At 48.5% G+C, this 17,612-nt stretch overlaps 1 protein-coding gene across 1 annotated transcript in view; it reads right to left on the bottom strand.

Annotated features, from left to right (window-relative positions):
- The window catches only part of htr4 (5-hydroxytryptamine receptor 4), a gene marked incomplete at its 3' end in the record, with an annotated part of 32,561 nt that extends 22,016 nt beyond the window's left edge, over nt 1-10,545 (bottom strand). The window contains exons 1-2 of the mRNA XM_084459637.1: nt 10,481-10,545; nt 722-835 (exon numbers count right to left, since the gene is read on the bottom strand). Coding sequence (XP_084315763.1) covers nt 722-835; nt 10,481-10,539 — 173 coding nt within the window. The 5' untranslated portion in view covers nt 10,540-10,545. The remainder of the gene's footprint in view (nt 1-721; nt 836-10,480) is intronic.
- Between the last annotated feature and the right edge of the window lie 7,067 nt (nt 10,546-17,612).

Below are 17,612 nucleotides of genomic sequence, written 5' to 3'. Positions count from 1 at the left end.
GCCCTCTAGCGGTTATGTATGTGTGTGTGTGTGTGTGTGTGTGTGTGTGTGTGTGTGTGTGTGTGCGTGCGTACGTGTGTGTGTTTTGTGTGTGTGTGTATGTGTGTGCGTCTCTGTGTGTGTGTGTGTGTGTGTGTGTGTGTGTGTGTGTGTGTGTGTATGTGTGTGACAGTTTGAAGAAGACCAGAGCCCTGGGCACTCCATTAATGACTAATAAAAGTCTCGAACCACTCACGAGCTCGCTCGATCGCTAAAAATGGCTCGCTGAGAAATCAACGTTACGTCATGTTTCTTTTTAAAGCACATTTAAAAAGAACTCACGTTGACCAAAGATTTGTACATATGAGAACAGGCAGTAAAATCATAATAAAAACCACCACAGAAAACACATACGCATACACACACACAGCACACAGGTACTAAACACATAGGCACATTTAAAATTCCACATCTTCCACATCTGGAGGAACAAAACGCTAGAGAACGAAAGGATGTTTTGAACCTTGACATGAAGGAATCACTGGAGGGGGCAGACCTGATAGAGAGACCCAGTCAGCCCTGAGCCCTAGTTTAGACTGTGGGAAGACCAGGAGACACGATGCCTTCATCCATGGACCCACAGTAGACCCACTCCTTTATCCATGGACACACACACACACACACACACACACACACAGACGCACACACACACAGACACACACACACACACACATGTCCTCACCTGAGCTGTCTGTCCCTACAGACGGCCACCATGACCAGCAGGTTACCCAGGACGCTCATCAGCATGACCAGAGACAGGAAGCAGATGAGAGCGATCCTCTTCGGCATGCCGTCGCTGTGGAGACAGGAGGGCGGCCCACACGTCAGTGGACCGTTTTTTTGGTTTAAGCTCATTCTAACGTGTCTGCATCAGAGGTTCCCAGCTTCCACACTATTGCCCGCTTGACTGAGCGACTACCAGCTCAGAGAGGGTCAGGAGGAGCGACTACCTCCTCACCAGCTCAGAGAGGGTCAGGAGGAGCGTCTTCCTCCTCACCAGCTCAGAGAGGGTCAGGTCATGAGGAGCGACTACCAGCTCAGAGAGGGTCAGGAGGAGCGTCTACCTCCTCACCAGCTCAGAGAGGATCAGGAGGAGCGACTACCTCCTCACCAGCTCAGAGAGGGTCAGGAGGAGCGACTACCTCCTCACCATCTCAGAGAGGATCAGGAGGAGCGACTACCTCCTCACCAGCTCAGAGAGGGTCAGGAGGAGCGACTACCAGCTCAGAGAGGGTCAGGAGGAGCGACTACCAGCTCAGAGAGGGTCAGGAGGAGCGTCTACCAGCTCAGAGAGGGTCTGGAGGAGCGTCTACCAGCTCAGAGAGGGTCTGGAGGAGCGTCTACCAGCTCAGAGAGGGTCTGGAGGAGCGTCTACCAGCTCAGAGAGGGTCTGGAGGAGTGACTACCAGCTCAGAGAGGGTCAGGAGGAGCGACTACCAGCTCAGAGAGGGTCAGGAGGAGCGTCTACCTCCTCACCAGCTCAGAGAGGGTCTGGAGGAGCGTCTACCTCCTCACCAGCTCAGAGAGGTTCAGGAGGAGCGTCTACCTCCTCACCAGCTCAGAGAGGATCAGGAGGAGCGACTACCTCCTCACCAGCTCAGAGAGGTTCAGGAGGAGCGTCTACCTCCTCACCAGCTCAGAGAGGATCAGGAGGAGCGACTACCTCCTCACCAGAGAGTTTTTGAGCACTGAGGAACTAGACGCGAACATTTCACGGCACATTCACTAGAATGATGGTGCTTGGAGCAAATGCAACTTTGAACTTGAACAAGCTATTTCTCTCTAGGATATATCCCCATGGTAACATGGTTGAGTGGGCAGGCAGGCGAACCCAGAAGAGCTGTGAAGCTGCCAAGCTCTGAGAAGGAGCAGTATACATTTGAATGTTCGATATTAGCAAAACATTTCTGTAACCCTCTGTGGTTTGACTCAAAGGGTGGAAGGGTGGAAGGGGGGGCTATCACTAGCTTGTTCTCTCCTAGCTGCTACAGCACTAGGCTGAAGTCCACCACCATCTCCCTGGTAGGAGGGCAGATGGGAGGTGTAGTGGAGGAGGTAGGAGGGCAGATGGGAGGTGTAGTGGAGGAGGTAGGAGGGCAGATGGGAGGTGTAGTGGAGGAGGTAGGAGGGCAGATGGGAGGTGTAGTGGAGGAGGTAGGAGGGCAGATGGGAGGTGTAGTGGAGGAGGTACTGTAGGAGGGCAGATGGGAGGTGTAGTGGGTTTCTGGTGGTCATGCCGGAGGGAGAGGGAGTATCTCCATAAAGTTACCGATTTGACAAAAGTCATTGATCGGTTCCAATACATGTAGCGATACGACACACAGCACGGGATCCATCTTAAGTTCACCCTCCTGCTCCACTGAATTTCCAAACAGCTGCGGCTACCGTACAGTTCTGTGAATCGAATCATGTTGCAAAAGTGTCAAACTCCAGCCCACCAGCTGGGCTGGAAACCCGCAGTGCTACCGCCTTCTCACGGCTACACATCCAGCTGGGCTGGAAGTCTCTCCGTCCGTACCCCGATGTCGTCAGAGATATTTGACCCCTGACCTGCAATTGAGTTGAACACCGCACTGCAATCAGCACTTAGCCGACTCAATCAAGCCTGCCAGACAGACGGCGTGCGTCTGGGGACCCCCGACCGGCCCGGCCGCTTGACCTGCCGCGGTGTCAGGTGACGGCCCTCCACGCTCAGGCCCAGGAGTGCTCTACGACTGATTGGAAATATAAAAGGCAGGTTTCACTTGCTGATTGGTTGCCACCTTGGTGGTCTGTGAGTTGAAATGTATTCCTTTACAGCTGCGTAGGCCGGCTGATGCAACATTTCTTTGCTCAGACTGGCGGCTTGTATAGACGCACCGCACTCACATATCACACACACACACACACACACACACATTACGTTTTGGGTTAAGAGTGAGTGAGTGTGTGTGTGTCCTGGCACTTGTGTTCCGTGCGCATTTTCTTCTATATTTAGGTAATAAACAACTTGAGGCTGTCTGATTTTAGAGCCTCCCTGGCTGTTCTAAAATCACTGTAGGCCAAGCCCACGGCCTGAGGTGGTTTATTGCTTTTATACAACGGCTACTAAAATGGTAAGATCTCACAAAATAAACGCACAGCAACATGAAATGCGATAATTTATTGAAAACAAAACACCATTCTTCCCAAAGACATATTACCGGGCCCAGGCTCAGGGGCCCAAGACCTCAGGGGGCCCTTTGCAGTTCTTGAGCTGGTAGGGAGGGGGGGGCTGTAGTGGGGGGTGGGGGGGAGCTGGTAGGGAGGGGGGGCCCTCTACTCGTACAGGCCCAGGGGCACATTTTCTCATGATCCGTCTATGATTCTTCCGCCAAGCAATATAGTTCCACAAGCAGTGAATAGTTGCCAAGCAACAGAGGCAGGAATACAAGCTAATCAGCTACAGCCAAAACATGCAAGACTAGACCCAGCTATCTAGCTAGCCAGCCATGAAAGATACTGTTCTGCTTGTTTGCAGTGCAACATATAAACGGATCAGGTATCAAAACGATGCCAACAAACCTTATACTAGTGTTTCCAAATACATATTAAGCTTGTTTGATAGCATTACATACTACGTTAATTTGACTGCCTGTCGCAATATAGGGCTATAGCCATCCAGTCACGAATGACGGTAGCTAGTGCTATCTAGCTAGGTAGCATAGCTTTAGATGAACGGACAAATTAGGTTTTTGCGAACATGTTCTTTTCACCAACTACTAACACAACAATATGATATGAATATTATCCAAAACGAATTCATGTCAAACTTGATTATTCTGAGTATAACATGTTGCTCTAGGCAGGCCACCCAAACCCTGCTCAGGACACAGCAAAGACACCGATTCAATTGTTTTCCATTCTGTGGCTCAAGTCTTGAGTTTGCTCACACAGCAGCTGATGGATCTGACCGTGGCTTTGTGCCAGCTAGGGCCTACGCAGATCACGGTGCATGAGGCCCCCACGCGGACCGACAGAGCGGCAGGTCATGTGACCACCCCATCCTCCTGCTGTCAGGCAGCATGTGGCGGTGTGGATTGGTGGGGGCGACTGAGGATCTGCACTATCACCCTACCGGGGTGGTGGGCGGGGCTAATGATCTGCACTATCACCCTCCCGGGGTGGTGGGCGGGGCTAATGATCTGCACTATCACCCTCCCGGGGTGGTGGGCGGGGCTAATGATCTGTGACAGAGATTAGCAACCTCCTGGAAAGCATGGTTCTGCCAGGGTGACTGCAGCAGGTGGAAACACTTGGGATCACAACATGTGAGACAGAACCCTTTCTCTCCCTGTGAAGAGACGTCTCAGTTGTTATCAACGCAGAAACGTTTGGGGAGGAAGGTGATTTCTGCAATTGTACTTGCATGAATGGTAAAATGTGAATGTAACAGCGAGACAATATCTATTATGAATGAAGGGCATGATGACTCCGATCATCAGCACACATCCAGTGCAGGGGCGGAGCTAATGGTTCATTGCAGAGGGGGCGGGGACTTCAGAGTGGGCCCCTATAGGCTGTATGGAGATGCAAGACAGATCCAAGCGGAAATTTACATGGGCGGAATGGAAAGAAATGCAGATTACAATTAGGTGTTCTATTTCAGCACCATGGACAGTGCTGTGTATTTATCAATAAATGGTGGCCTGCTGATATGTAAGCAACATAACTGCTGATAGGCTATTTTAGCACCATGGTCGGCACCATGAATTTTACCCATAATTTGCTCAAAGTGTGTGTGAGTAATGTCGCCTGCGTCGGCCCATTGCATGCGTGTTGGGTGACTAATAAAGCTTCCTTCTTCTTCTTTTTCCCTCATGTAAATGTCCTGTCCTCAGACAACCCTATTAGGGCTGCTGGGTAATTGAGTTCTGGAGAGTTTGCCAGCTCTGCCATATCATAGACGGGGGCTACCTCTCTGTTGCTTGGATACCTCCACACCTTGGCAAAGGGCAGACAGATAAAATGGCATTTTCCCCTTTCTCTCCTTCTAAATTGGAATAATGTTCTCAAAGCTTACTGCTTCGCATAACCATCTGGAAGCTCTTTATTGGAAACTGTTTGGAAAAGGGCAGGCACTTTCAAAACAACTTGACAGGTAATTGGATGAACCACCTGTCCATCACCGTCTATCATGCTCTAACTTCAACTGGGCTGTGTTCCGAATCGTGTACTTTCATATTACATAGTATAACAAAAACTGGTGTAGCATGTCCCAATACATAGTATATGCCACATGCAGTGTTTCCAAACACAAAAAGTGAAAGTTTGTAAGATGAGAGAGCCGGAGACGAAGCGAGGGTGAACTAGCTTGTTAATGCCTCCGGTTTTCTTGCGTTCCCACCAGAGAAGTTGGGACCGGGCCAACGGAGCATGTGCGGGATGAGACCAGACATTAAGTTAGATGATCTCAAATGTCCGTTTCAGCTGGATAAATAAAATGTTCCAGTAATAGAGACATTTTATGTCACTTTTATTTTAAGAATTAAAAAAATAAACTGGTGGATGAACGGTAGCAGCAGGTAGGGTTGTGTGTGTGTGTGTGTGTGTGTGTGTGAGAGAGAGAGAGAGAGAGAGAGAGAGAGAGAGAGAGAGAGAGAGAATGTTGAGAAAGACGGTTTGTTCCCTGCAAAGACTGTCGCCCTGATAACCTATTCCAAATATTCCAAATGAAGCACCCCCTTGCTGGCTTTATAAATGAGCTTATGAAATGTAACATATTCCTCACACTGGGGCGACGATTCTGGCAGGGAAGGAGCCGGGGTTCTGAGGAGAAGGGGAGGAGCCAGGGCTCTGAGGAGACGGGGAGGAGCCAGGGGAGAAGGGGAGGAGCCAGTGCTCTGAGGAGGAGGGAAGGAGCCGGGGCTCTGAGGAGGAGGGGAGGAGCCAGGGCTCTGAGGAGGAGGGCCCCCACCCTCCACGGCCCTGGCCCCCACCCTCCACGGCCCTGGCCCCCACCCTCCACGGCCCTGGCCCCCACCCTCCACGGTCCTGCCCCCCACCCTCCACGGTCCTGCCCCCCACCCTCCACGGCCCTGGCCCCCACCCTCCACGGCCCTGGCCCCCACCCTCCACGGTCCTGCCCCCCACCCTCCACGGTCCTGGCCCCCACCCTCCACGGCCCTGGCCCCCACCCTCCACGGCCCTGGCCCCCACCCTCCACGGTCCTGGCCCCCACCCTCCACGGTCCTGCCCCCCACCCTCCACGGCCCTGGCCCCCACCCTCCACGGTCCTGGCCCCCACCCTCCACGGTCCTGCCCCCCACCCTCCACGGCCCTGGCCCCCACCCTCCACGGTCCTGGCCCCCACCCTCCACGGTGATTTAGCATGGTACTCATCCTGGCCTCGTCTCTCTCCTCCGTGCCTCCAGACCCCTGGCTTCCCAGCAGAGCTGAGCTTGTCTGCCAGACGCCTGGACGCAGCTCCCAGCTGGACCCACACCCAGCTCCCAGCTGGACTACTGCTTTCACTATTCATATTTCTCTTATTATTAAACTGCCCGCTGGGTTTTCGCAATTTTCTCCCGTCTCCCGAGTTGGTCCACTGGGTCCAAGACAAACAACTCCTAAGAGTAGTGACATAACAAAGATCACTTGCTTTTGCCAGCTTGCTTGTTTGCCAGATATGAATTAATAGAGCCGGTCATTCTAGCTTTCAGTGAGAATTACAGCGCATTACACATTTTACCAATGCCAAAATCAGTAGAAGACGAAAGATGATATGACAGGATGAGTCTTTAAATAAGCATCTGTGCACCTATACAATATCATCACAGTCCCTGAAACAGAAGACCCAGCTTCCTGAACTCGCATATTAATTTTGTTTGAATCATTCAACTCACTTTCACTAATCTCCTCTCCAAATACAGGCAAAATACTCCAAAAACAAAGATCTGTACAATGGAGAAAACATATCTGAATGCATTACTATGTGTTTTTTTTTATGCATTATCTTCTGATGAGGTGATGCATTTTGGGTAATGGAACATATGCTTTAGTCCAAACGTTTTTCCAGCTGAGGAAATCAGAAGGAGCGAGCAGCAGTGAGCTGTAAACACAACCCAGCCAACAGGAAGTTGAAGAGCTCAGCCTCCGACCACCTCAGTAAATCTGTCCCCCTCAGGACCGAAATCCCTGCAGCGCTGCAGACACTCCAGACCTCTTCATCTCTACACACACAGGGACACGGGGACACAGGGACAGACACTTCAGGCCTCTTCATCTCTACACACACAGGGACACGGGGACACGGGGACACAGGGACAGACACTTCAGGCCTCTTCATTTCTACACACACAGGGACACAGGGACACGGGGACACAGGGACACGGGGACAGACACTCCAGGCCTCTTCATTTCTACACACACAGGGACACGGGGACACGGGGACACAGGGACAGACACTCCAGGCCTCTTCATCTCTACACACACAGGGACACGGGGACACGGGGACACAGGGACAGACACTTCAGGCCTCTTCATTTCTACACACACAGGGACATGGGGACAGACACGCAGGGGACAGACATGCAGCGACAAAAGGCAAAGGTGCTCTCTTCATCTCCATGTATATTCTATAGATATTAAAATGCAGATAGACCAACGACAGGACTATCTTCTATCGCACGGTGGCGCTCCTCCTCCTCCTGAGTCCTCCTCCTCCTCCTCCTCCTCCTCCTCCTCTAGTCCTCCTTCTCCTCCTCTAGTCCTCCTCCTCCTCCTGAGTCCTCCTCCTGAGTCCTCCTCCTCCTCCTCTAGTCCTCCTCCTCCTCCTGAGTCCTCCTCCTCCTCCTGAGTCCTCCTCCTGAGTCCTCCTCCTCCTCCTGAGTCCTCCTCCTGAGTCCTCCTCCTCCTCCTGAGTCCTCCTCGTCATCCTGAGTCCTCCTCCTCCTCCTCCTCCTCCTGAGTCCTCCTCGTCATCCTGAGTCCTCCTCCTCCTCCTCCTCCTCCTGAGTCCTCCTCGTCATCCTGAGTCCTCCTCCTCCTCCTCCTCCTCCTGAGTCCTCCTCCTCCTCCTGAGTCCTCCTCCTCCTCCTCCTCCTCCTCCTCCTCCTCCTCCTCCTCTGAGTCCTTCTCCTCCTCTAGTCCTCCTCCTCTAGTCCTCCTCCTCCTCCTCCTCCTCCTTCTCCTCCTCCTCCTCCTCCTCCTCCTCCTCCTCCTCCTCCTCAAGCATCTCTTAACCTCCCCTCTCACCAGATGTTAGGATGTTCCTACGTTGAGATGGAAAATTCCCCATTTAGTTTTTCCACAAAACAATGAAGATTTTCATCCCTCCTCGAAGCTTTTTAAGCCATTATTCCTTCTACTGCGTTAGAAATTGCCAGTGGCACACCAGGGCATACGCTCTTCATACTTTCAAAAGCCTCTTTGGCGAATCCTGTTGTGAAAGCAAGTGACTGGGTTCTAATACCTATGACACATTATGACACTCGAATGAATAAAACATGTGGAGAAAAATAAAAATATGAAGGAATGCTTTGCCGGCTCCGTGCGTTTGCTGAAAACACATGGATAATTGTCTGCAAGGTTCAAGGGTCATGGGTTTTATCAGTAGAGATGGTGACAGCTTTGTCGGGCAGCATTAGTACTGTTTACAGATGCGCCGCAGGCTGGATCGCTGCCAGACTTTCCATTGTTGCTGGTTTATGTTCTTAGACATTTTTCAAGATGTACTCTATCAAGTGAAGAAACATTACCAGGACGCCGTGTTGTGATGATGAGCTGGAGGAGCCTAGTGAATATGCAATCAGTTCTCTCAGTTTGCCAGTGTAAAAAACTAGCAACAACCATGAAGTGTAAACTGCTTAATAATCCAGAGAGCACAACGACGTCTCTATACCTGCTGGAATGATTAATGTGCTTGGAACCAGCTGGAAACCCCAATCACATCAGTCATACGAACAGAATTAATATCAGATCAAGTTTATCAGGCAAGCTTATTTGTGACTGAACTCTCCATTCAGGGTCAAGGTTTTTTGACACCAGTATGAGGCTGTTTTCTTTCATCTATCTTCAGGATACAAAGAACTGCCTATCACAGGACAGCAGAGCCAATCCCAGGAAGAGGTGAAGCAGATATGGGATCTGAGAAGAGAGAGTCCAGGAGAGCAGACCTCTGCTTCCGTTGCCATGAACACATTCTAATACAACCCATCATTTCACACCAGACTTGCAGAGCACCCAATGTTGCCAAACTGGGTGAATGAAAAATGTTGTGTTTGTGACGGACAAAACAGAACGCCACTTAGCGCTAGCACAGAAATAGGGCCCACAAGCTTAAATTAGTTAGTTAAAATATATAGGCTTAAATGAATTTGCTCACTCACTCATTCTTCTTTGTTTGTTCATTAAAGGTGTACTATTATGCTAATTTTCAACACTTTCATGTAAGTCTTTGGGGTCCCCAAAACATGTCTTTGAGTATTTTTGCTGAAAATACCACTCAGAATAAGCATTCTAGCATGCCTCTATACCCCTCCGTTGAGATCAGATTGAGCGCTTTTTCACATGCAAATGAGCTCAGCTAAGAGCAAGCTGGCAGGCTAGAGAACGAGGGCTGTTGACGGCGCTATGCTACCTCAAATATAGCTGCTAGCCTGGACCATCCACACTCGATGCCACTGTGACACATTTCATTGTCCTCTCTCCCTGACTAAACATGATAGTGTTAGTGCCCAGGTTATTATCTCCACGGTTGCATGCTGTTACCTCTAGCTACGTTAGATTCTGTAGGCCAAGGGGAATCCAATAATGTCCACTTCTTAACATTTGATCATTTTTAATGACGGTTCGATGAACTAGAATTATACCAATTTCATTACACTAATGTTACTCTAACATATGATGAGACGAGCATTCGGGTTGAGGCAAAAGGGGAGTTTGTTTGTGTTAGCTAGCTAGCGTTAGTACTATATGCAAACAAACACACAGCATAATTACTTACAGTTTCTACATAATTTCCACGGACAGGTGGTATTGCTTGATCATTCAGAAAGAGTTTATAGGAAAATCCAGCATTGTACTGACCGAGTTTGGAAAAGCAATCGGGCAAAAAATGTCTAGCACACACTGCCATTGTTTTGTCAATTTCAGCGGGAACGTTGCCATCAAAAATAAAATGTATCCACCGGCTCTGCTGTTCTTTGAGCTTGGGAGACGATATGTGCTGCTTAGTACATCCAAGAACAGAGCAATTTCCGTGCGAAGACATTATGCTAGACTGTGACGTAAAGTGACAGATTTAAATGGCTTTCGGCTGACCACAACAAAATGACTGGGTTGTTTCACTTCATACTATGTGTGTTAGTAGGCCCACCAGACACTTAAATATACATGCAAAAACAATGAAAAAGTTCATTTTGCAAACGTGGACCCCTTTAATTCATTTGTAGGGTTAGGGTTAGGGTGAGACTAAACTCACCTTTCACTGATGTCGACCTCCTCCATCACCAGCATCTGGCCTCCCCAGCTGATATTCATGTACCCATAAATACAGAAACGCCCTGCAGAAGCAAGCACAGATACAGGAGTGAGTCACTCACACACAGAGGGGAGGGAGAAGTCAAGTCACTGAAAGAACAGGGGTGTTAGTAGTGGGACGCGACGCCACAACACTTAATTGGTCATTTTGAATCGATGGATATCCAGACCAGAATGAGAAGAATGAATTTGAATGTGTCAACATACACGACAGCAACAAACATCTTCATTGTCATGCAGTGAAACACAGAGAGGCGGCAACGCTGAAACACACACACCAACATTCATTGGAACTTGAACCTTTAGTGGAGTGCGTGTGCGCCACCATAAGCCAGGCCACGTGCGCAGTGCTGAGGAGGCTGTGAGGTTACCAGAGGAGGCTGTGAGGTTACCAGAGGAAGCTGTGAGGTTACCAGAGGAAGCTGTGAGGTTACCAGAGGAAGCTGTGAGGTTACCAGAGGAAGCTGTGAGGTTACCAGAGGAGACTGTGATGTTACCAGAGGAAGCTGTGAGGTTACCAGAGGAAGCTGTGAGGTTACCAGAGGAAGCTGTGAGGTTACCAGAGGAAGCTGTGAGGTTACCAGAGGAGACTGTGAGGTTACCAGAGGAAGCTGTGAGGTTACCAGAGGAAGCTGTGAGGTTACCAGAGGAAGCTGTGAGGTTACCAGAGGAGGCTGTGAGGTTACCAGAGGAGACTGTGAGGTTACCAGAGGAAGCTGTGAGGTTACCAGAGGAGGCTGTGAGGTTACCAGAGGAAGCTGTGAGGTTACCAGAGGAAGCTGTGAGGTTACCAGAGGAAGCTGTGAGGTTACCAGAGGAAGCTTGGATTCATCTGCCTGCTGAACCATTGTTATACAGCAAACAGACAATTGGCCGGTGAGCCTGACTCTTTGAGAAAATACTATTTTAAAACCTGCATGAATGCAAGCTGAGTGACGGTGCGCCTGGGCTGGCCCTCTGCTAGCTAGAGAGAGAGAGCTGTGTGCCTGGAAGACAGACTCATCCCCAAAAGTAGTTTTCACGATAGAGTCTAGACTTCCAGCTGCCCCGAATAATTTGAGTGCTGGAGTACTTGCCTTGACAGATTAATTCCCTCAGCCAATCAGCGTAACAAAACATAAATCAAACTTTTGCTAAATCCAGTCAGAAGAATGGGAAAAAGTATTTTCTGCTGAGAAACTCTGCTACTGCAAGAACCTTTGCTCCCCTGGCACTGAGTCATCTTCCCCGGAGTGAAGTAGGCGTTAAGTGGTGCTCCGAGGCTTAAAGGAGAATGTTCGTTTTTGATAATCTGGACCTTATTTACAGCATATTATAAGACGTTTGACTCACCGAGATAACTTTGGTGTAATTCGGAGGCCTGTAGAACAAATGTAAAATCCAGCACAAGCCAAGTATATCCATGTAATGGCGGCGGACAGGGCACTGAGAATGCAGCTTCTAAAAAATCTATTTTCTGCCGCGAAACGGTTGTTTTCAACAATCTGTTTTTATGAATCGATAGTTGTGCTTACATAGAGTGAGGGCGTGTTGTGGTTTTCACATGCCTCTGTAATATGATCTTTAGAAACGTCTTTAGAAACGACATAAAGCTTCCCCACTTGCTCCAGCACGTATGCGCACAGCGCGCAGACTGGCTATTCTCCGTCTGTAGGCTACACTCGCGGCTCACATTCTCTACGCTACGATCGGCTTGTTGGTGCCTGGAATATTGTGTGCAATATGGCTGAATATTTATCAGATTTTGAGGATATAGAAGATGACTTAGAATATAATGGAAGCCGATCGTAGCGTAGAGAATGTGAGCCGTGAGTGTAGCCTACAGACGGAGAATAGCCAGCCAATAGCCTACTTCCTCAAGTGGCAAATTAACATTAGTCTTCACCTGCACGTCGTCGCGCTCACTGTGGTAAATCTGGAATGTGATGTGTCCATTTGAGGTTACTGTGTATTTCAGGTCTGGGCCAGAGTTGTGTCACACTGCGTCAGACCCTAACCCTACGGCCGTCAACAGACCCGAACCCTACGGCCGTCAACAGACCCGAACCCTACGGCCGTCAACAGACCCAAACCCTACGGCCGTCAACAGACCCGAACCCTACGGCCGTCAACAGACCCTAACCCTACGGCCGTCAACAGACCCGAACCCTACGGCCGTCAACAGACCCGAACCCTACGGCCGTCAACAGACCCTAACCCTACGGCCGTCAACAGACCCGAACCCTACGGCCGTCAACAGACCCGAACCCTACGGCCGTCAACAGACCCGAACCCTACGGCCGTCAACAGACCCTAACCCTACGGCCGTCAACAGACCCGAACCCTACGGCCGTCAACAGACCCGAACCCTACGGCCGTCAACAGACCCGAACCCTACGGCCGTCAACAGACCCGAACCCTACGGCCGTCAACAGAGTGTGTGTGAGCGGGACTGTCTGGAAGCTGGAGAGAAGGAGGACAGGTACAGTAGGTCACATGAGGTCTGGTCTGCAGCCTCACAGCAAACCAGACGCTTGCTCTCGTTTTCATCACGCATAAACGCTGTCATGATAAAATAAGTTCTGGACAGGAATGTCATCTCTGGAGAGCCCGCTTTGCATTGGTGCAGAAATGGTGCTGAACTGATGTCATGTCTAGACATGTCCTAAGGTTAACATGTTTTGACAAATGGACAGAATGAGATGGTGAGAGAAAGCCTTGCAGCATTATTCTAGGATCCCATCACTGTGTTATGGGACTGTTTGCTTTAACAGTGCTACAAGGTATTTGTTTCTCTGACCAAGAATCTCACCAATGTCTCCAGGATGCATCTACGCGTTTCACAGCCCAGTTTAGCGATAACACTATTGAGTTTAGGGTTAAGGAAGACCCCAACCCTAACCTTAACCCTAACCTTAACCCTAACCCTAACCCTAAACCTGACCCTCACCCTCACCCTAACCCTAACCTTAACCCTAACCCTAAACTCTATGGGGTTCTTGCTAAACTGGGTTGCGAAAAGTAATCTCGCCTCCAGGATGCACATACGTCTTTTTGTGGAAGTCCAAGTCAGGTCTTAAGTCTTTGAACTAGAGTCTAAGTCAAGTCTTTGAGGGGCAAGTCCAATTAAAGTCACCAATTGTTTTGTCACAAGTCCAAGTCTCTCCCTGAGACCACCACTCCTCTCTCCCTGGGAGACTACACACGCACGCGCACACACACACGCGCGCACACACACACACACACACGTGCACCCTGAATGGATTTTGAATTTCATTTAAATGCTAATTTGAATTTGATGATGGTCGGGGGGGTCCTCATGCTCTTGCTTAGTGAAGACCCCCCCCCCAGCTCCCTCTTTTAATTAGCGACGACTCTTGGCTTGCTTGGCATCACTGCCTTCAGCTGGGCTCAGAGGAACGGATGCAGAGTACTGAGAGCAATCTGCTAGTGCACGTCATGACTAACGCACGCCATGTGGTTGCAGTGTGCAGCCATCCGGCAGTGCTGTGTCTCTATCTGTGACTGTGTTACGTACCGACCCCATTTAGAGGAGCTTCCTTGTGATCAGAGGGTAAGATTTGGGCTTTCTAGTCTCTGGCAGGACTCATGTGGTAGTAGTAGTAGTAGTAGTAACACATCCATTGACTAGATGGAAATCCCAGGTGCAGGTCTTGGCAGGAGTCTGTTGGATGTTTTCCATATCACAGAAGTAATTGAAAATCTATTCTGAATAGAAATTATGGCCGGGACACAAAGTCCAGTGTGTTCTGAACAGCTCTGTAAATCTTAAAGCTACAGTCAGATCAATAGTTGGTTGCTCAAGAAAGTTGTGTTTCTACAGTTTCGGGTGCTGTGCAGTTATCATTGTACCTGTGTGTGTGTGTGTGTGTGTGTGTGTGTGTGTGTGTGTGTGTGTGTGGTTGTGTGTCACTTCCCATTGCACATGTGTGTTGTGTGTCATAAGCAGTATGATGGTAAAAGTCGTTGCTACAGCAAACAGGCCCCTGGAGATGGTGATACTGTATAACAGATCAACAATCAATATACACTGATAAACCATTAAGACCTCGCACCTAGGAGTCCACTCATTCAGAGATTTAACAGGTCCAACACAGACATCTTGTGAAGTTCATGCAAGTGGTTTGGAACTCACTTTATTCTGTCAGTGTATTAATTATGTATGTGTTGATAACATTCTTGACGCCACCCATACTGTAAAGGAATCAGAAAGACTACAGTATCAAATGGCAAAACATGCATCTGGGATGTAAGGCTTGAGTAGGGCCTTTCATATTCATTGACCATGTATAATATTCCTTATTATGTCCAACGCGTAGAGGAGGAGAGGAAACGTGCACTATAGTCATTTTCATTTTAAATGCTATTTCCCCTTTCCGCTGAGACACGTGCCATTGACCACTGAAAGCACAGTACACAGGACGCACCCCGCTCACACACTATCACACCACACACACACACACACACACACACACACTATCACACCACACACACCCTATACACACGCTCACACACTATCACACCACACACACCCTATACACACGCTCAGCCCGCTCACACACTATCACACCACACACACCATATACACACGCTCACACACTATCACACCACACACACCATATACACACGCTCGTCCCGCTCACACACTATCACACCACACACACCATATACACACGCTCACCCCACTCACACACTATCACACCACACACACCATATACACACGCTCACCCCGCTCACACACTATCACACCACACACACCATATACACACGCTCACACACTATCACACCACACACACCATATACACACGCTCACACACTATCACACCACACACACCATATACACACGCTCACACACTATCACACCACACACACCATATACACACGCTCACACACTATCACACCACACACACCATATACACACACTCACCCCGCTCACACACTATCACACCACACACACCATATACACACGCTCACCCCACTCACACACTATCACACCACACACACCATATACACACGCTCACACACACATTACACTTTACACACACTCACTCTACTGACCACACTACACTTTGAATATTGTTTTTTAACTTATCTTATTTTGCACTAGTATTTTGTACTCGCTCTTTGCCCTGTCCTGTCTTTGCCCTGTCCTGTCTTTGCCCTGTCCTGTCTTTGCCCTGTCCTGTCTCGTTCCCGCACCCAGTCCAATGTTGTCTCCATGTTGAGCAACACGCCCGGAAGCAAATTCCTAGTAAGCTGAAAAACTACAATGGCAATAAAACTAATTCTGATTGTGAAGATGAGATCATCTCTGTCAGTAAGACCATGAAAGGAAATAGCTATTTCCTTGAGCTGTACTGTTACACCACACAGCGCCACTGTGACAGCCGGTCAACATGGTTGAGGGTTGACTCACAGGTGTTATCAAGCCCCGTGGCAACTTAACAGACCCAACACACCCAGCAGAGGCACGGAGGCCTTGTAAAGTACAACAACACATATTCCTGTCTCACACCTCATTTAATGGATGTGATATTTTACCACCTAACACCCCCTACAATTTTACAACCCATTACCCACAGTCTGGGCTCGCTTCCAAGCAGAGTCCACGGGCTGCCCTGTACGCTCGTGTGCTTTATGTAAGGGATAATACAGCCAGAGGTGCGCTGTTATTGAAACATAATGCTGCTAATTAATGCACTTGCCACCGCGAAGTGCATTATTTTTCAATAACAGCGCACCTATGAGTGTATTATCCGACTGATACCGCGGCAGCTTGCCAAAGACCAAAAACTTGCCACATTTTACTCACATTTTCTGTTAAAATATAAAGAAATATGTTATTCATGCTTTGCTCACTGTTGACTTTCATTATAGTTCCTCTGTGCTAAATCACGTTGCTATGGAATTACAAATGGTATATCATATTCCTTGGAGGGACAGCGATGACATCCAATAGTTAACATGGATTTGGAACCGTAAGTGAAATGGAAAGTGTCCGTTACCTTTTTTCTTTCAGCAAGTTTACCACCCCTGGATACGACCTGCTATTCCATAACAATAAACACAGCTAAAGCTACAACTAATGCCAAACCTGACCAGCCTAGCAACCCATGAATGAAGTGTAGCGACATGCAACGTATGAATGTGAATGAATGTTGGTGGTGGTCGGAGGGGGCTGATTGGCAGCCACGCTTCTGTCAGTCTGCCCCAGGGCAGCTGTGGCTACAGATGTAGCTTACCACCACCGGTATGACTGTGTCTGAATGAATACTGGACTCTGTAAAGCGCTCTGGGTATCATGAAGGGCGCTATATAAAATCCAATTCATGATAATAATAATAAAATGTAAATAATATGAGGTAAATGTAGATTCTAGATAAATTACTAAAATGTAAATACTATGAGGGGAAAGTGTATAGTATAGATAACGTACTAAGATCTAAATAATATGAGGGGTAAATGGATATATTATCCTTTATTGATACAGGGAGTTGTATATATAAAGGAAACACCTTCATGAAGTGGTGAATCATACAGTCCTAACACAAAGGAATGCTCATTATGTTCCCATTTCATATCCTGTCCGTCCAGGTAATCTGTTTTATTCTGCTCTATTCCATTCCATTACCCTAAAAGCTCTTGTAGTTAAAGACCTAGCAATAATGACCAAAAGATCTTAAAACCATCCATCACGGCACTGGAAACTTGGACCAGCAGCCTAATGAAAGATGAGAACACCCCTGGCCCCGTGGTGCAGATGGGGGCTGAACCTGAACAGATAATAGGCTATCCTGGTGGTTACATGAAAGGACTAAATAACATTTGGTTTCTCTCTCTTTGCTCTACTAATCAGTGTTGAAAATCAGTTTGCAAAGCAGATTAAATTGGAGTCAACCAGATAATAACTGATGAAACTGATTTGTATCCAAAGTGACATTTTATGTAAATCAACATTTACTGTTAAGTGTCTGAAAAACTGAAATAATGAGTTTAGTTTAGCTTGTTAAAACTTACCAATTAAAATATATATCATGACTTTGAAGAACATGTTACAGGACATCAAGGACTTT

The sequence above is a fragment of the Borostomias antarcticus genome, assembly GCF_949987555.1.
Source record: "Borostomias antarcticus genome assembly, chromosome: 28".
Taxonomy (NCBI): domain Eukaryota; kingdom Metazoa; phylum Chordata; class Actinopteri; order Stomiiformes; family Stomiidae; genus Borostomias; species Borostomias antarcticus.
Note: the sequence above shows the minus strand (reverse complement) of the source record. Positions and strands in the feature narration are given on the sequence as shown.